Source organism: Pholcus phalangioides, unplaced genomic scaffold (assembly GCF_987345545.1).
Source record: "Pholcus phalangioides strain wild (caught in Gottingen) unplaced genomic scaffold, Ppha-v1.0 ptg000017l_1, whole genome shotgun sequence".
NCBI lineage: Eukaryota > Metazoa > Arthropoda > Arachnida > Araneae > Pholcidae > Pholcus > Pholcus phalangioides.
This window is the reverse complement of record NW_028301610.1, coordinates 66249843-66265903: the sequence shown is the minus strand read 5'-3', so window position 1 is coordinate 66265903 and position 16061 is coordinate 66249843. Positions and strand designations below refer to the sequence as shown.

The window sequence follows — 16061 nt, the reverse complement described above, 5'->3', positions numbered from 1 at the left end:
TCGACTCGCAATGTTATGCACACATTTATTGATCATTCAATCCATGAGGACAGGCTGAATCTGCTTGCATCAACATGTTACGAATTTGATAGCATTTTCTATTATAATTATATATTCTAATCCAACCTTATTTACTATACGATATTCCTTTATGCTTTCGTAGAAACCTTGCTACTCTAAGAATCCTCCCTTTTGTGCTCTATACATCCAAAGGTCTCCAGTTCAAATTCTCACCTGAAGACCCGTGTTCATTCTGCAATTCCATATGCAGCCGAAGTGATATCTTTCATACTTTATTTGAATGTGAAAACTTTTGGACTCTTTTCGAACCCTTCTTGAGCATTCCATTGTGACATCTACTACATCGAAAATAATCACGTTCATCGAAGTCCACAATTAATTCCCCCCATGTTGTCCCAAGCCGGTCCTGGTCATTACATGATGTTATTTCTGTTTAAATTTGTTCGAGCAAATTTAAAAAAAAATCTGTTGATAAAAAACTAAAAACAGTGGCGGCTTTTCAGAAACTGGAATACAAATAGAAAGTGGCAAAATAAAAGTTTGGTGTCATGTAATGTAAACTGCTTTGGGACACAATTCAGGCCAATTTCGTGAGAACCTATATGCTCTTTTATTTTCAAAACAATATGGGCTTTTTTCAGTCAAGTAGTTGAATATTTCTTCAGTTTGACCAATATTACAATATCAACAGGCTGCCTTTTTCAAGATTGATTAATTCTTGGTTTTTATTTTTCATCAAGCATAAGTGGTTTTCAATATGATTTTGTCTTCCTTAAAAATATTTAATACATTTTGTTTTTGAAATGTTTTATTACATGAAATCATATTTCTCTCTTGCTATTGTAACTATGAATTTAATAAAACATTGTTGAAAATATTTATAATTTACTAATCCTTTATGTGGCAGTTGTTACTCTCAAAAGCAACAGTTTTCTTATATTTTTCACACAAAGGCATTTTATATTTTGAGCTAGTTTTGGCATTGAGGCTTTAAAGCAACTTCTAAAAATTTGTAAAAATTTCACGCACAGTTTACAAGTAAAAATCAATTGCCAGCAGATGACTCAAAAGTACAAGTGTCTTGTACTTTTTGATAAGTCAAGGAAGGATGATTGTTAACAGTAGGATTTTGGAGTGAAATATCACATAAATAATGATAGTTATGTTTTCAACAATAAATGATATTTTTATACCATTCTAATTTATGTAATTTATTGAAATTGTTTTGCCAGTTACAAGTGTAACAGAGTAGGTTACACACACATTGCAGTTATAAGTAAACTTTCTATAACATTTTCTCAAAGTTTTTTAAATTTAATAATGGTGACAACTAAATAAGCTTCAAATGTAGACTTTGCATAAACTTCTACTATTTTAGTTTCTTAAAATTTTTTACCAAAAATTTATTTTCAGAAGAAAAAAAATTCACCCACACATGCTTTCATACTTCTTGTGGAGATGAACTATGCTTGGTAATTTTCAATCGAGAAGCTGGGAAATAATTTTGCAGTTCAGAAAGTGATGATTTCCCAGGATCTAGTTTCTTACCAACATATGCACTGACAGTGAGCATAAGAGCAAAAAAATGCCAGAATATCAGATTGGGTGAAGCAACACATTTCATGGAATATCTTACAGACACTTCTCAAATTTTTGGATCTGTGAAAATAAAACTGTTCTGCAATACTTCATATATTTTGACGTGAATCTTATAAATGAAATAATATGTGAGATTTACTGACATTCTGTGCAATTGATGTGGCTCGTACACCAACTTTGATGTAAAGGAAACCATGGGAATCAAAAAATTCATAGGATTGATACTCTCCTTTGACTAGTTAATAAAAACCACACACAATTTTTAGACTTGCTTTTTTTTAGATTACTGACCTAAACAAGAGCCAAATGGAACACTGATTTTAGAAAAAACAGAAGTAATAAAAAAATACATGGGTATTACAGGGGAAAAAAAAAATATATGTGTTCAAGCTGTAAAATGAACTTGTGCCAAAGAGGAAGGAGATCTATTATACATAATTTTTTGTTTTAGCGCAGTGGTTTTTAATTTTTTTTTAGATCCTACACCCACTTGGATAATGTTTTTTCTGTTAGAAAAATCTAGTTTTTTTGTAATTAATTACACAGTCAATGCTTGATATAATTACATCCTTCATCCCATCAGAAACAGACATTATAGTCGTTATAGAAAATATTTTGGACTTGTTGTTATAATGGAATGGTCACTATAACGTGGGGTCATTATAATGAGGGTCCACTGTATTAATTATCCATTAATTAATTTCTATAAACTTTTTTACTTATTATTTAATGCCGTTTTTGACATTCATAATGTTTAGTTTTGACTTTTTTTAATTTATTACAAAAACTAAAAAGTAAAAATTGTTTGACATTTTTCAAAATTTGGGAAAAATTGTCAATGAATAGTTCTTTAGTTACTAATTCCAGCCAGGACAACAATGCACAGTATAAGTGTGTGTTTAATTTTTTTGACGTTTTTCTTAAGTAATGCTCATGAGTGTCAAATCTAAGCGAGCATGCTAAAAACATGAGGTAAACAAACCACAAAATATTTTAGGTGTTAACAGTGTTGTTTTTTCAATCAAAACAGAAAATAAGTATGATTGCTAATCGGAAAAGATACTTTTGCAATGCATATTTCGTGTGATGTCTTTTCCGCAAGAGAAAGCAAAAACATAAGGTGTCGAAACGTCAGTCGAATTCATATTTCTTGAAGAATAGAAATATTCTATTTTTATTAGTCAACTTGCTGTATTTCTTTCTCTCTGAGGAATCTTCGGATAAATTATCGTTTTTCAAAGACTCGGAACAAAAACCAACATGCCGAAAGCAGTTCTGAATCATGGCACTCGTGACTGACTTCCACGCAGAATGAAGTTTGTCGGGAGCCATTGTATTCACGGCCGTTGATACTCACGATGGAAACCAAATGACATTCAGTGTCTATCCAAGCTTTAGCTTTTTTTCTTCTACTTTTCCAAAAAATCGTAAAACTGAGTTTCACCGAAAACATTCTTTGCAACAGACAATATCAAAACTCCCAATAGATAAGATTTTCATCCCTATTGGATGTTGACAATATCCACACTTTTTTGACCATGAAAAGAATGAAAGACCTTTTTTGGAGAAAAACCACTACAATAAGTCGGCTAACAGGTTTCAAACATTCAATGTTCAAATGCACGCCCCTGCTCCTAACGCAAAAAAGGGACCTATCATAGCAAACAATGAAACAAAGGATTGTCCAAACACCCATGAACAATGTCAAAAAATTCATAGAACTCTTAACAAAAGGCCAATTGTAAAAACCAGTCGTGGTAAAGAGACAAAAATCATAGTTGATGTAAGAGGAATTAAGCCAAACATGTGCTACCAAGTTAGAGAGTTTTCTCTACATTGAAATTAGTATTGTGCCAACCACAAGGGAATAATAGATGTCAAGTTATCAAGATTCCACTGTACTAAATAAATAAATGTATCGATTTTTAATGCTTGGAAAAACAATTTTTTTCAGGACATTTTTTTTTACTGCAGTTTTTTCCAGCTTGGCAAAAACTTACTAACCCTGAAATTTATCAACTCTAAAACTAAAGTTTGTGCTCAAAAATATTTCATTCACATTTGTAGAAAACAAATGCACGAATGGCTATATATAACATTAATGTGCAAAAACCTATTTTTGCCAGGACAGTTTTACCTTTTATCTTAACCCAATTAGTGTTCAACAGTAGGATGGATTACCAAACTGTTGTGCAGCTGAAAGTAGCCATAAAGGCATCATAGAATTTTTTTCGTAAAAGAAATAGGAAACAAAATGTGTGGGATGTCTTAACCTGATAAGTGTACATCTGGAAGTGATACCAATCTATATTACAAAGCTGAAAGCAGCTATAAAGAAGGCATGGTATATTCCTTGGGTCCAGAAAATTTTCAAAATCCAGTTGTCCATGGAAAACAATGCATTTGAAGTGATCCGATACAACAGTAACTTTAAATACCTGAAACATTTTTGCGGATGATCTAGGAATTTGGAAACATGTTTTCGTTTGATTTGTGCCCAAACTTTTGATACATCTGTTTTTCATGCTTTGGTGCACCCTGTAGGCCCCAAAGAAGAATGTTTTGCATTGTTCTTCAACGATCCCTCAGCTTACTGAAATTGTTCTGTGGTAAATAATTACTGAATAGAGTATTTTTTTCTACACAAGTTATTTTCTTAAAATTCTACCCAAGATTGTTAGGTAGCTTTCGGTGTATTCTGCTTTGGGGCCTGTAGGCTACAAATTAATATTATGTATGTGAAGCTTTGTGTGTAAATAAATCTAAAAGGAATTTTTTGTTGTTGTGGTGTCTAGTTTTGTTATTTTTCTTACAGTACCTTATCTTTGGAAACAGACTGTTGATCATTTTTGTCGCACCACTCATTTTCTGCACATGAGGAATAATTAGACTGGGACCTGCAATTTACTGCCGAATCCGAACGGCTGCCTTGTTTTTTATACTCATTGAGAGGTTAGCGTGTTGATTAGAGGTTATCCCCTAGATGGAGGACTCCCTGTGGTAGCAATCTTTTTCTGTGGTCATAATGGCGTTTCTGTTGTAACCATGTCAGAGGAAAGTTTCTGACAAGGATGAACTGGGTATCAAACTCCTGACACCTCTATGGTACTTCAGGCGAGTATTGACCTAGGCTACCGCACCCAGAAAGAGACCGTAGGTTGTGTGTAACATTAAGGATGGATACATATATTCTACAGACATGACAAACATATTTTAACATAAAACCAATGAAGGAATACATATCTATGGTATCATGGTTGCACAGGTAGACATTTTTATATTATGAAATGTATGCTGTGTCTGTAGATGTGAATCCACCCTTTACGATCAGAGACGTAATATTGTGTCCAAATGTCAGTGGAATAAATTCAATCTAGCTCACTTTCTTTAACCTCTTTTTCCCTCATGGCGAAGGTTTATTTTAACCATATGAAACGAGTGTTTTCCCCCGTTCTCTCACCACTGTGATATCTCAACAAGCTAACGATAAACTAATAAAACGATAAATTAAACTAAACGTAACGATAAAACTAACAAGCAACTGAGATAACTGGTCGTTCTCTTCAGCTTTACCCCCCATGCACACATATCTTTCTCAGAAAATCCTTTTATTATACATATACTGTACTTAGAAGTGAGAAAAAGAACAAGTAAAAAATCACAAAATGAGTTTGTAGTTGAGGACAAAAAAACAAGCACTAATACTTTTTAATACAATTATCTCTGTATTTTTAATCCCCACCAGGGCCGTCTTAAGAGCATCATGGGGGCCCCCGGGCCAATTGATTTTCTTGAGGCCCTACCTGGAAAATTCTCGAAAATTTCAGTTCTCTTTTGCGAGGCCCTTTTTCTCTTGAGGTGTGCCCATGCGTTAAGACGACACTGTTCCCCACCCTTAGTTCTTTTTTAAATGAGTAATACAGATCATTCAGATTTATTGTCAACAGCTTGAATGCGTTCACAACCATTTAGTTTTATTTGATAAAAAATGCCTAGAAAAGATCAAAACAATAATCTCTGGGATCGATATATCAGCCTGGCCATTGAGAAACACTGCTCTAAAGGGTAAAATAAAATCAAATTGTAATACCAAAGACAAAGCAATAAAAAATAAACCAAGAAAATATAACCCATGTGATTTATTTTTTCTATATTATCTACAATAAATACAAAAAGTTTCAACCAAAATAAATAGTTTGTTTTAGATCAACACAACTTGAAGAAAAATGAAATCAGGTAATATAACTGATATTGATTCAAACAAGAAAAGTATATAAATATCAATAAAGTATATTCCTACTATAAATAATGAAAACTATACAACAAATGATGATCCATACAGGACAAGGGTAATTTTGAAAAAAAAAAGCAGCTTCTGAATAGAGACACACACCTCATAATGAGCATCACATTAGTAACTAAGGACTTGACAAATAAAAAATTAGGATGTAACATTACCTTGCCCCCCCCCGCGGAATAGTCCTAGATCTAACTTCAGAGAACTGCTGTAGATTTCCGCCTATTGGCGGACATTGTTTACATTTCAGTACTGCCAGAGATTTCATGTCATAGTTGTATTTTTATTCTAAATAGTTATGCAAATGTCAGTATGTGTTAGTTTTCCAGAGCAGAAGAAGATTGCGCATTAGGGTGGGTAGAAAAAAATGGAATTTTTATTTTCAAATCACTATAGTGTAGAAAACCTGCCTCCTTTAATGAGAAGAAAAACGACGTAAAATTTTTTAAAATCGGTTGATATCTTCCGGTCGCGCATTGAACTTGAATTTTATGGAAATTGACGAAATCGAACATTTTTCATAAATTTTTTAATATTAGATAAAATTGTATGATCGACACGCAAAAGTTTGTTACGTTTATTTTATGGTTCAATAAAGTAAAATAAATTAAAACATCATTAATATTTCAATGTTTATTGGTCGCGCAGCATGTTCGAAAAACAGGAATTTACCAAATTTTTGCAGGTTTCATTGTGCAGCTTTTCGTCCGTTTCGTCAGAATAAAACGACCCCAGAATTCATCACTAGTTGGCTGCACGTCGAGTTCCACCCACACGCAACCCAATCAACCATCCAAACTAGACATGTGCGTGTGTAATCCACACTATATTTGAAAAATAGTTACTACAATTGACTAGAATTCGGTGGTTTATAGTTTCTTTAAACCTGTACACTTGGAAAAGAAACAGTAGAAGTCTGACTTTTGGAAGAAATAGCATAGATTGATGTAACTATCTCCATGTCACATCCTTTAGTTGAGGCCTTGGTAACAATTTAGGCATATCCCTCAACTGTTTGTCTCACTGGATCACGTGGAAAGACCACTACAGTGAATCGCGCATCTACTTCATTTCAACGAAATTCCTCTCAGTCATATTTTTCCACATATAGATGGTGCAATGAATCAATGAACGTCAGGACTCTGCTATCAAACTTATCCCGTTGCCGCGATCTCTTTCAGCCTAGCTTCGTTACGGAGTCGGGAACAAAGTATGTGCACCTGACAATCTGAGCCGTATTTAGTGTTGTGCAGGAATGTTTAGTGCTATCATCTAAATTTGAAATTGTGAGTGAAGTGAAATGATTGAATATTTGTACCTTGTAGGCCTGTTGCTCTCTATGGCACGATTATTTAACGGGAATTGGCTCGCATTCGCGCGTCAAGTCGGGAACTACAGATATAGATGGTGCCTCTACAGGGCCAAAATCTTTTTCTGGGCCTATTTGATAACAGCTTACTGGATGTGAAAGCTCTCTGTGTTGGAGTACGAATCTGCGGATTGTTGGTTTCTAGAAGTAGACAGAAAGATGCTGAGAAAAGACCAGTAGTACTGTATTTATTAGACATATCCAAAACAATAAAGCCAGGACATTTGTCAATTCGAGGTAATGCTCGTCGTCTGTCACATTCTAGATGGCTAAATGCGGCCAATAGAGCGAGTGCTAAGGTTGTAGGACTACTTAAGTTAGCCAAATGCTTTTGCGAACCAGAAGTTCTCTTCATCATGAAATTGTACGTGCCTGTGTGGTTCCACCTCAAAAAGAACAAGTATTTCAATGATGCGCTAAATATGTTTTTCCAGCAGTTCAAAAATTATGGTATTTATTTAATGAGAGAGACTTACTTGAAGTTGTTAATCCAATAGTTAAACCCAATGCGTTCTCTGGACACCCTGAAAATTTACTGTTGGCTATGATTGTTGATGACATTCGAGAGAACTTGGAGATATAGAAGAACTTTAACCCTTTTTATACCCAGACGGTACTTTTAAGTACCAAGGTGAATAAATTTGTTTCGAACTAACTGTTTCAAAAACATTGTTTTTGTTTTTAGTTTCTCTTTAATTAGAACTAAAATGACCTACCAAGTTATTTGGTAGGTCAACTATTTGTTATTGCCATCACATTTATGCTTTTATTTTAATTTTCCTAGGGTTAAAGTAAAACAATCCGCCTCTAAAGGAAAAACCATTAGACACTTTGTGCTACATAAGAAAAACAAAGCTACCGAATTCACTGGAATTATTAACCGGAATACTTGCCTCTTGTATCCTTCCCCCAATGCTACGGGAAATATGTGATGATATTATATCATTTATCAATTCCGACACTAACCACATCAGAGGCATCTAAAGGTTTATCCAACGGACTCGGAACAGTCCAGAGATGTATCAAACTTGTTACCGAGGCCTGAACTAAAGTGTATAGACATGAGAAGCTAAAGTGTATAGACATGAGAAGCTAAAGTGTACATCAGATCTACGCTATTATCAAGATCAGTTATGACTGATTTCTCCGAAAAGTCATATTTTGAACGTGTTAATTTTGATGACTAGTTTTGATATATAATGTAAATTATACACACACACCTATTTTGGATGGTTGATTGTGTTGCGTGTGGGTGGAACTCGACGTGCAGCCACCTCCTTCTGATGAATTCTGGGTCGTTTTGTTCTAACAAAATGGGCGAAGAGCTGCACACCGAAACCTGCAAAGATTTGGAAAATTCCTGTTTTTCAAACACGCTGCGCGACCAATAAACATTGAAATATTAATGATGTTTTAATTTATTTTACTTTATTGAACCATAAAATAAGTGTAACAAACTTTTGCGTGTCGATCATACAATTTTATCTAATATTAAAAAATTTAAGAAAAATGTTCGATTTCGTCAATTTCCATAAAATTCAAGTTCAATGCGCGACCGGAAGATATCAACCGATTTTGAAATTTTTTACATCGTTTTTCTTCTTATCAAAGGAGGCAACTTTTTCGCACTACAGCGATTTGAAAACAAAATTTTTTTTCGACCCACCCTATTGCGCATCGTGATTCAACGGTGAAACAAGGGATGCTGGGAATGGTCCCTTTTAAATAGCATCGATATGATGGAAAAGACACACAAAAATACCGAATTACTTTTCTTACTAAGGTGTTTCTCCCAGTGAGGTGCGCGCCGGACATAGTCTCTTCCACCATGAACCGTTGATTGAGTAATGAACTTAGGCACGGCTCCGCCTGGTTGCTGATTGCCTCCACCAACATCACGAATGATTTGGCGGTTGTCAGATTTCTTAAATTTTTTCCACTTATAATTTGCAATTTTGAATTTTTGACACAAAGATTTTAGAACAGATAACACATAATTTTATGGTTCATTTTATCTAAACAATTGATTATCTTTGTTTAATTTACTAGATTTATTCAAAATATGTGTGATAAGGGATCAGAGTTAGGTTTTTGACCTCAGAAACACAGTATTGAAACACTGAAAAACTTATTGACAAATATATTAACAAAAAACACTTTCAGGTAGATTAAAGTGTATTTTATTCTGAATTATAACTACTGTGTATAAAATATACATTTTGATATTTTAAATTTTCTGATCTGCCTAAAATTTTATTCCATATAAAAAGTTTTTGCGCAGCATCTGTCAATACACTAATTAAACTAATTTATTACCACCTAAAAATTTCTTTTAGCTTAGGTTGTATAAATTCAGTTTTAAAGAGTATTTTCAATCAAAGCAGATCTGGCAGGACTTGATATACCCAAAGCATTGTTTTGCACGTTTAGATACAGCTTCAATTGGAAAAACATTGCATTATATAAATGCCAGTAAATATACCATATCACATTCAAACTTAGTTATTCTTATTTTTGCACTAAGAATAAGTTACAGAAGTTTCTTAAGCACCATATACAAACCAGCACTCTAAATTAAGATATTTTAATCCTACAATTTAATATTTTGATTGCTAGATATATTTTACTGTTATGCACAATTTGTGCACAACAGTAAAATATATCTCTGAATCACTGATACTTAAAAGAATATCCTTATTGTGCAGCACAATAAGGATATTCTTTTAAGTATCTGATTATCTCTAGATAATTTAATAACAAAAATCCACATCACACATGACATTTCGGAACACCTACTTGTTTTAAAAAGAGTACAGCATGTGGTTTATATCAATACACATATACAGTAGACTCGGTAACTCAACACCCCAAAAGTATCGACAAACATTTGACTTAAGCAGATGCAGAGTTTCACTCTAAATTTTTGTCCGATCGTTTTTGTGTACGTAATTATATACATTCTAACACAATTGTATTAAATAAACTGTTAATTCTCATTAATTTAAATTCAGAGTTGTTTTAGAATACAATCAAAATATATAAAAACAATTTACCTCATGAAAAATAATCAAGTATATTTGCTTGTTTTTCTTTTCGACGAGAAAACAAAAAATTTTCTACACTATTCAGTTTATACCGAGATTGTTCGGCTTTTTCCTGACTGTAGGAAGTGACATGTCACATCTAGAATTTTTAGTGCATCATGGAGAGATGAAAAATTATCTGCACCATCTGAAATTTCTGTGAAATTTTTTAACATTTCTCAGAAAACATTTAATTTCTGTAAAAAGTTTTCATACCTCATTTTTAGCAAATGTTGAAATGGGTTCCGTGCAACTCCATATTCTTTGGCGAGAGAATTCACAGAGTTTTTTGCGATTCTAGTTTTTTGGAAATTTCAACTTTGGATTTTGAAGTTAAAGTATGAAGCTCGCGTAGAGCCATTGCATTCACGGCTGTCGATAGTCACAATGATAACAAAATGACATATTCAGCGTCTAACCAGGCTTTAGCTTTTTTCTTTTACTCCTTTTCCAAGAAATTGTAAAACCACGTTCCGCCAAAAACATTCTCCGCAACAGACAATATCAATACTCACAATACAATAGATAAGATTTTTATCTCTATTGGATGTTGACCTCCCCCACCCATAGCGCAAAAAAGGGACCCATCACATAGAACAAAGGATTATTGAAGTACCCACGGACAATGTCAAAAATTTCTTAGAATGTTAAAACACTGGCAATTGTAAAAACCAGTTGTAGTAAAAAGACAAAAGTAGTAGTCGACTTAAGCAGAGTTAAGCCAAACGTGTCGAGTTAGAGAGTTTGCCCTTCATTGAAATTATTGGGCCAACCAAGGGAATAATAGATGTCGAGTTATCCACGTGTTGAGTTACTGAGAGTCTACTGTATAAGCAGTTGAAGAAATTTTGAAAGGTCGAGAATATCAAATAGTTCTACAGTTTTTCCTTCAGCTTTTATGTTATGATCTATTGAAATTGCATATTTTATAATAAAAAAAAATATATATTGTACAAAATAATTCTGTAGGGAGTAGAAAATTATTTTTTAATCATACTGAGTATTTATTTTTTGTATAACAGTCACTTTAAACATTACATGCAATTAACATGTGTATTTCCAATAGGAATTTTTGTATTGAAAAACGATATTTGAGGTTTTTTGACGAAACAGTTTAAACCACCAAAAACTGCCATGCGTCATAAACCGGCCAACCCTGTTCTGAATGCAAGGTATGTCAAGGATTAGGTCTCATTATAATGAACTTCAGGCAAAAAAAAGAATGCATTTAACATACAAACAAAATATATGGATGTATACTACAGGGTTTAAGCTATGGTCGCTTTTTTCGCAAAATGCGAAAGAAAATCGTAGAATGCGAAAAAAGTAACAGCCACTTTCGCAAAAATGTGTACAGGAGGTACGCAACGAGACGTCCAGCCATCAATCATTACATTAGCATTGCAGCATTTTGCTAAAGCTTTTCCCCCCATTTTCACTTTTTTGCGAAAGGAATTTTTTATCCAGCTTAAACCCTAGTATACTATATTAAAAAAGTCTGAAATTATATGGAATGGAATATTTTTTTCCATGGAAAAAAAGGCAGCAAGTTATATTTCATCACAGACACATTTTTTTTCACATAACTGGCACAGTATTCGAGGTTGCCTTCAACTTTGCCTTCAGCACCTCGAGATATTTTCCCATTTCACTTAAAAGTTGACAAAGTTTTTACTCCAAGCATACTATTCAGTTATTTCTTTGAACTGAAATTGCTTTTAAATTTAATATGCGACATTTTACAGCTCAGTATTTTCATCAATGTTTTTTCTTGTATAACATAATTTTCATACATTTAATAATTTAAAAAGGCAGTAGCTCTTCCAATATTTACAATTAGACTTACTTGGACCTATAAACATTTGACTAAAAAATTAACTTCACATCAAATTTTTACTTATTTTCTAATTCAAGTTCAATTACTCCAAATTCCTGTTCTCTTGAGTTTGCGAGTCCACAAAACCTTTCTTTATTCATCACCCATAAAATTCCATAATTATTTATCACGCATGAAGAATTGGATATTTTCATCCCCACTTTCCTACCATCTAATTTAATTAGGCCCACATTATTTTCAAAATTTACATTTTCAGCACTTGATGAGCTTTCACTGTTTTTGAAATTCTTGTTTTTAGCACTTGATGAGCTTTCACTATTTTTAATATTTATGGTTTTAGCACTTGGTGAGCTTTTACTATTTTTAAAATTTACGTTTTTAGCACTTGGTGAGCTTTTACTATTTTTAAAATTTACGTTTTTAGCTCTTGATGAACTTTCACCATTTTTCAACTTCACATTTTTAGCATTAGGTAGGCCTAACATTTCACCTTTTTGTTCCTTCGTGTTTTTAGCATTTGATGAACTTTCACTATTTTTTCGCTTATTGCTTTGAGCATGTGATGAACTTTCACGATATTTTATCTTTACGTTTTCGGCAGCAATTGCACTCTCGCTATTTCTGACTGTTACGTTTGTAGCACCAGACACAGTTTTATGATTATATTTTAGCTTTGCCTTATGATTAGCAGAGTTTGTGTCAGTGTCATTGTGCAGTTTGCCTCCTATAGTACCACAGCAGTTTTCACTACCACAAAAGCATTTCAAATTTGCATAATCAAGAGAATCCCAATTATAATCAAATGTTACCTCTGAACCAGCTGGAATATCTTTAATAGCAAATAACCCTATACGCATTTCCCCATTCACAGACCACTTCTGAGTTTCACAGTTAGGAGAGCACGAATGATTCATGTAACGAGACAGATTACCGCAAGGCCCAGCATCTATATATCTATCTTTCTCCAACGTGAGAAAATAATAGTCCCGATCCTTTGCATCACTTTTCTCACTTAAACGTTTGCACAGTTCACTTTCATTGATCACATCACCTACATACTCAATAACAAACTGCCCTTTTTTAAGATTTTCAAGAGTTTTCAAACCAAAGCCTCGATCGGATGTTTTAAAAGAGATCAAACGAGGGTATTCCCTTTTAACAAATTTTTGATTACAACATTTTTCTTTGGCTGGACACAAGCTTGGATGACATTCATAAAACATTGATCGATTAAGACACATAGAATCATAATCACATGGAAATTCTGAGTTTGGATCACATTGACATTCAAATGTCAGATGAGCATCAACTACTTTGTTAACACCAACATGGCGGTTGGTCCTAATGAATATGAATTTACCCTTTTCTTTCGCTTGTGATTTTCTAGCCTCAGAAATCCTATCAAATTCCTTTGCCGACTCAATCAGACATTTGACATAATTTTCACCAAATGTACCCAACATAGTTTTTTTAGCCACCACAGCTAAATGCAACGCAACTTTTTTATCATTTTCACAATACTCTCTAGTAATACCTTTGTGCATCCAATGAAATACGTTAGTTCTTAAAGTCTTTACAGGAAAATCCCCAACATTATAAGGCTTTTGAAGAAGCGATTCCGGCACTTCTTTTTGAAATAATATCTTAGCTGGCCACCATTTGAATCCACCAATTTTAACCCAGACCAGCGCTCCATTTCTGAAATGCTTTCGGGACACACAATTTTCACAATGGAAATTTCTATCTTCATCTTCAGTTACCATTACACATTCTTCATGAAAAGCTAAAGGACAAGTAACACATTTCAATAGTTTACCTTTATTTTTTCCACAGCGAGAACACCACGATATATTGGGGATATTTACATTTGTTTTTTTCTCAGCATGTTCTGGACATATCACAAATGATTTTGTTAACAGCACAGAACCAGCACCCAAACAATCTTCTTTCTCATGATATGCAACAGGACAACGAATACATTGTGTGCGCTTAGATTTGGTACTTTGTATCATTTGTGGATTTTCAAAGAAACATGTATGGCAGAAATGAAGTGGGCAAACAAACTTTTCTCTAGAAGAAACTCTATACTTCTTCATGCAAGTCACATGATAAAATTTACCACAAGTTGCTTTTCGACACTTCTTTGTTTCACCATTATCAGACTTGCACGAGAAACATGAATGTTTCTCCCTCAAACATTCAGCACACTTGAACTGCTTTGGAACAGATACCAACTGGAGACAATCTGCATGAAACCATTGCATACAACTACCAACACACAACAAATCAGCTTCTGTTCTCTCACAAATAATGCATAGATTGTCAGTTTCTCTACAGCTCAATGGTTTTTCATCATTGACATCATCATTCTGGCTACAACAAACTGATCCTCCGCTTTGCTTATTTTCATTACTTGTTGTTGCAGATACTTTTTTGGTTGTAGACTTCACGCACAGACTATGCATTTTTCCGCAGCTCAATGTTTTTTCACTATTATCATCACTGCTTTGGTCACAATCTACAGCTCGTAATCCTTTGCTTAGCTTTTCTGCAGTTGGCGATTCATCTATCGCTGTAGACTTTAATTCTTCATCAGAGGAATCTGGGTGCACATACATGTATAAGTCCCTTCTAGAACTTCGGGGAACCAGTAGCGCTTTATCTGCCTCAGAAATGGCCGATTTCCAAGAGAGTAATTTTGACTTGGACACACTAAATTTAGAAAGTTCCTTTTTACGAGCAACTGAAGACAGCTGTTCAGTGTTCTTGCTTAGTTCAGCTACATAATTGTTAAATTGTTCCTCACCTCTATAGTCCAAGATATTTTTTGGAAGAGTCCATCCATGTTCAGCATTTTTGCCGAAATATTGTACATGGTACACTATAGCAGTGCTTCTTCCCCAAGCTTTACTTTTTTTGAATATTCCTACTGACTGATCATATGTAACCATGCATGGCCAATATGGATAACCAGGGATTTTCGACCACAATAAGTCACCAACAGCATATTCAGAAACAGATGGCACATTCCCATTGGCCATGAAGAGCAAATTTATTCTAAAAGAAACCTAAAGGAAATGAATTACTTCAACTGGCCACTCCTTTCAATCGCTTCTAACAATTAAGGCATAGAATTTTTGACACTGATTGAACAACCGACAACTCCCGCCAACTTGTAGGAAGATTAATATTAATTTCATATTGCCATTTACCCACTTCATAATATACATAATTTGCCGACTGTATATGTATATATATATATATATATATATAGACTGACCATATCCTCTCGAAAAAAGTACAGGGTATTTTGTTTGGTAAAATACAGGACATTGCCTACGGTTGGAATGACCATACGTCCCATATTTTCCGGCACAGTCCCAGTTTTTCAGTTTTTTCGGCCGTTCCCACTTTTTTATAAAAATTTCCTGGTTTTTCACGTATTTTCAACGAAGCCAACTTGACTTTTCATTCTTCGAATCAACGATTGAAAATATCTTCCCAACTCAGAAATTACATTTCGATAATTACGACTTTCAATGAGGCTTTTTGGATCACGTGATATTTCCCTTTTTTGAGGGACATACAAGGTAACCAATATGGCGACTTCCTGTGCGATTCATGAAAGAAACAAATCTAAATTAAAGAAACAGAAATGAATCGTTTTTTTTTCTTTTTAATAGGAGCTAGATATTTCGATTTTTTTTAACTTCAAGTTATCGATATCTCCCTGTTTTTCCTTCAAAAAATGCTTGATTAAAGCTCCGGTTCTTCGATGTAATTTATATGGGCCCATAATTAATTTAAAAACATCCTAAACTGTATCGATTGATGCAATGGGATAGTATAAGACAA

At 33.8% G+C, this 16061-nt stretch overlaps 1 protein-coding gene across 1 annotated transcript; it reads right to left on the bottom strand.

The window, feature by feature from the left end:
* Window positions 1-5801: 5801 nt before the first annotated feature.
* On the bottom strand, window positions 5802-15400 carry LOC149074658 (histone-lysine N-methyltransferase NSD2-like). The gene has a single exon (XM_089247093.1). It carries the CDS (start codon window positions 15245-15247, stop codon window positions 12263-12265), a length of 2985 nt encoding a protein of 994 aa, XP_089103219.1. The 5' UTR covers window positions 15248-15400; the 3' UTR covers window positions 5802-12262.
* Window positions 15401-16061: the final 661 nt, after the last annotated feature.

Coding starts and splice junctions, on each gene's coding strand:
- LOC149074658 (XM_089247093.1), bottom strand. CDS start 15,247: ATGGCCAATGGGAATGTGCCATCTGTTTCTGAATATGCTGTTGGTGAC.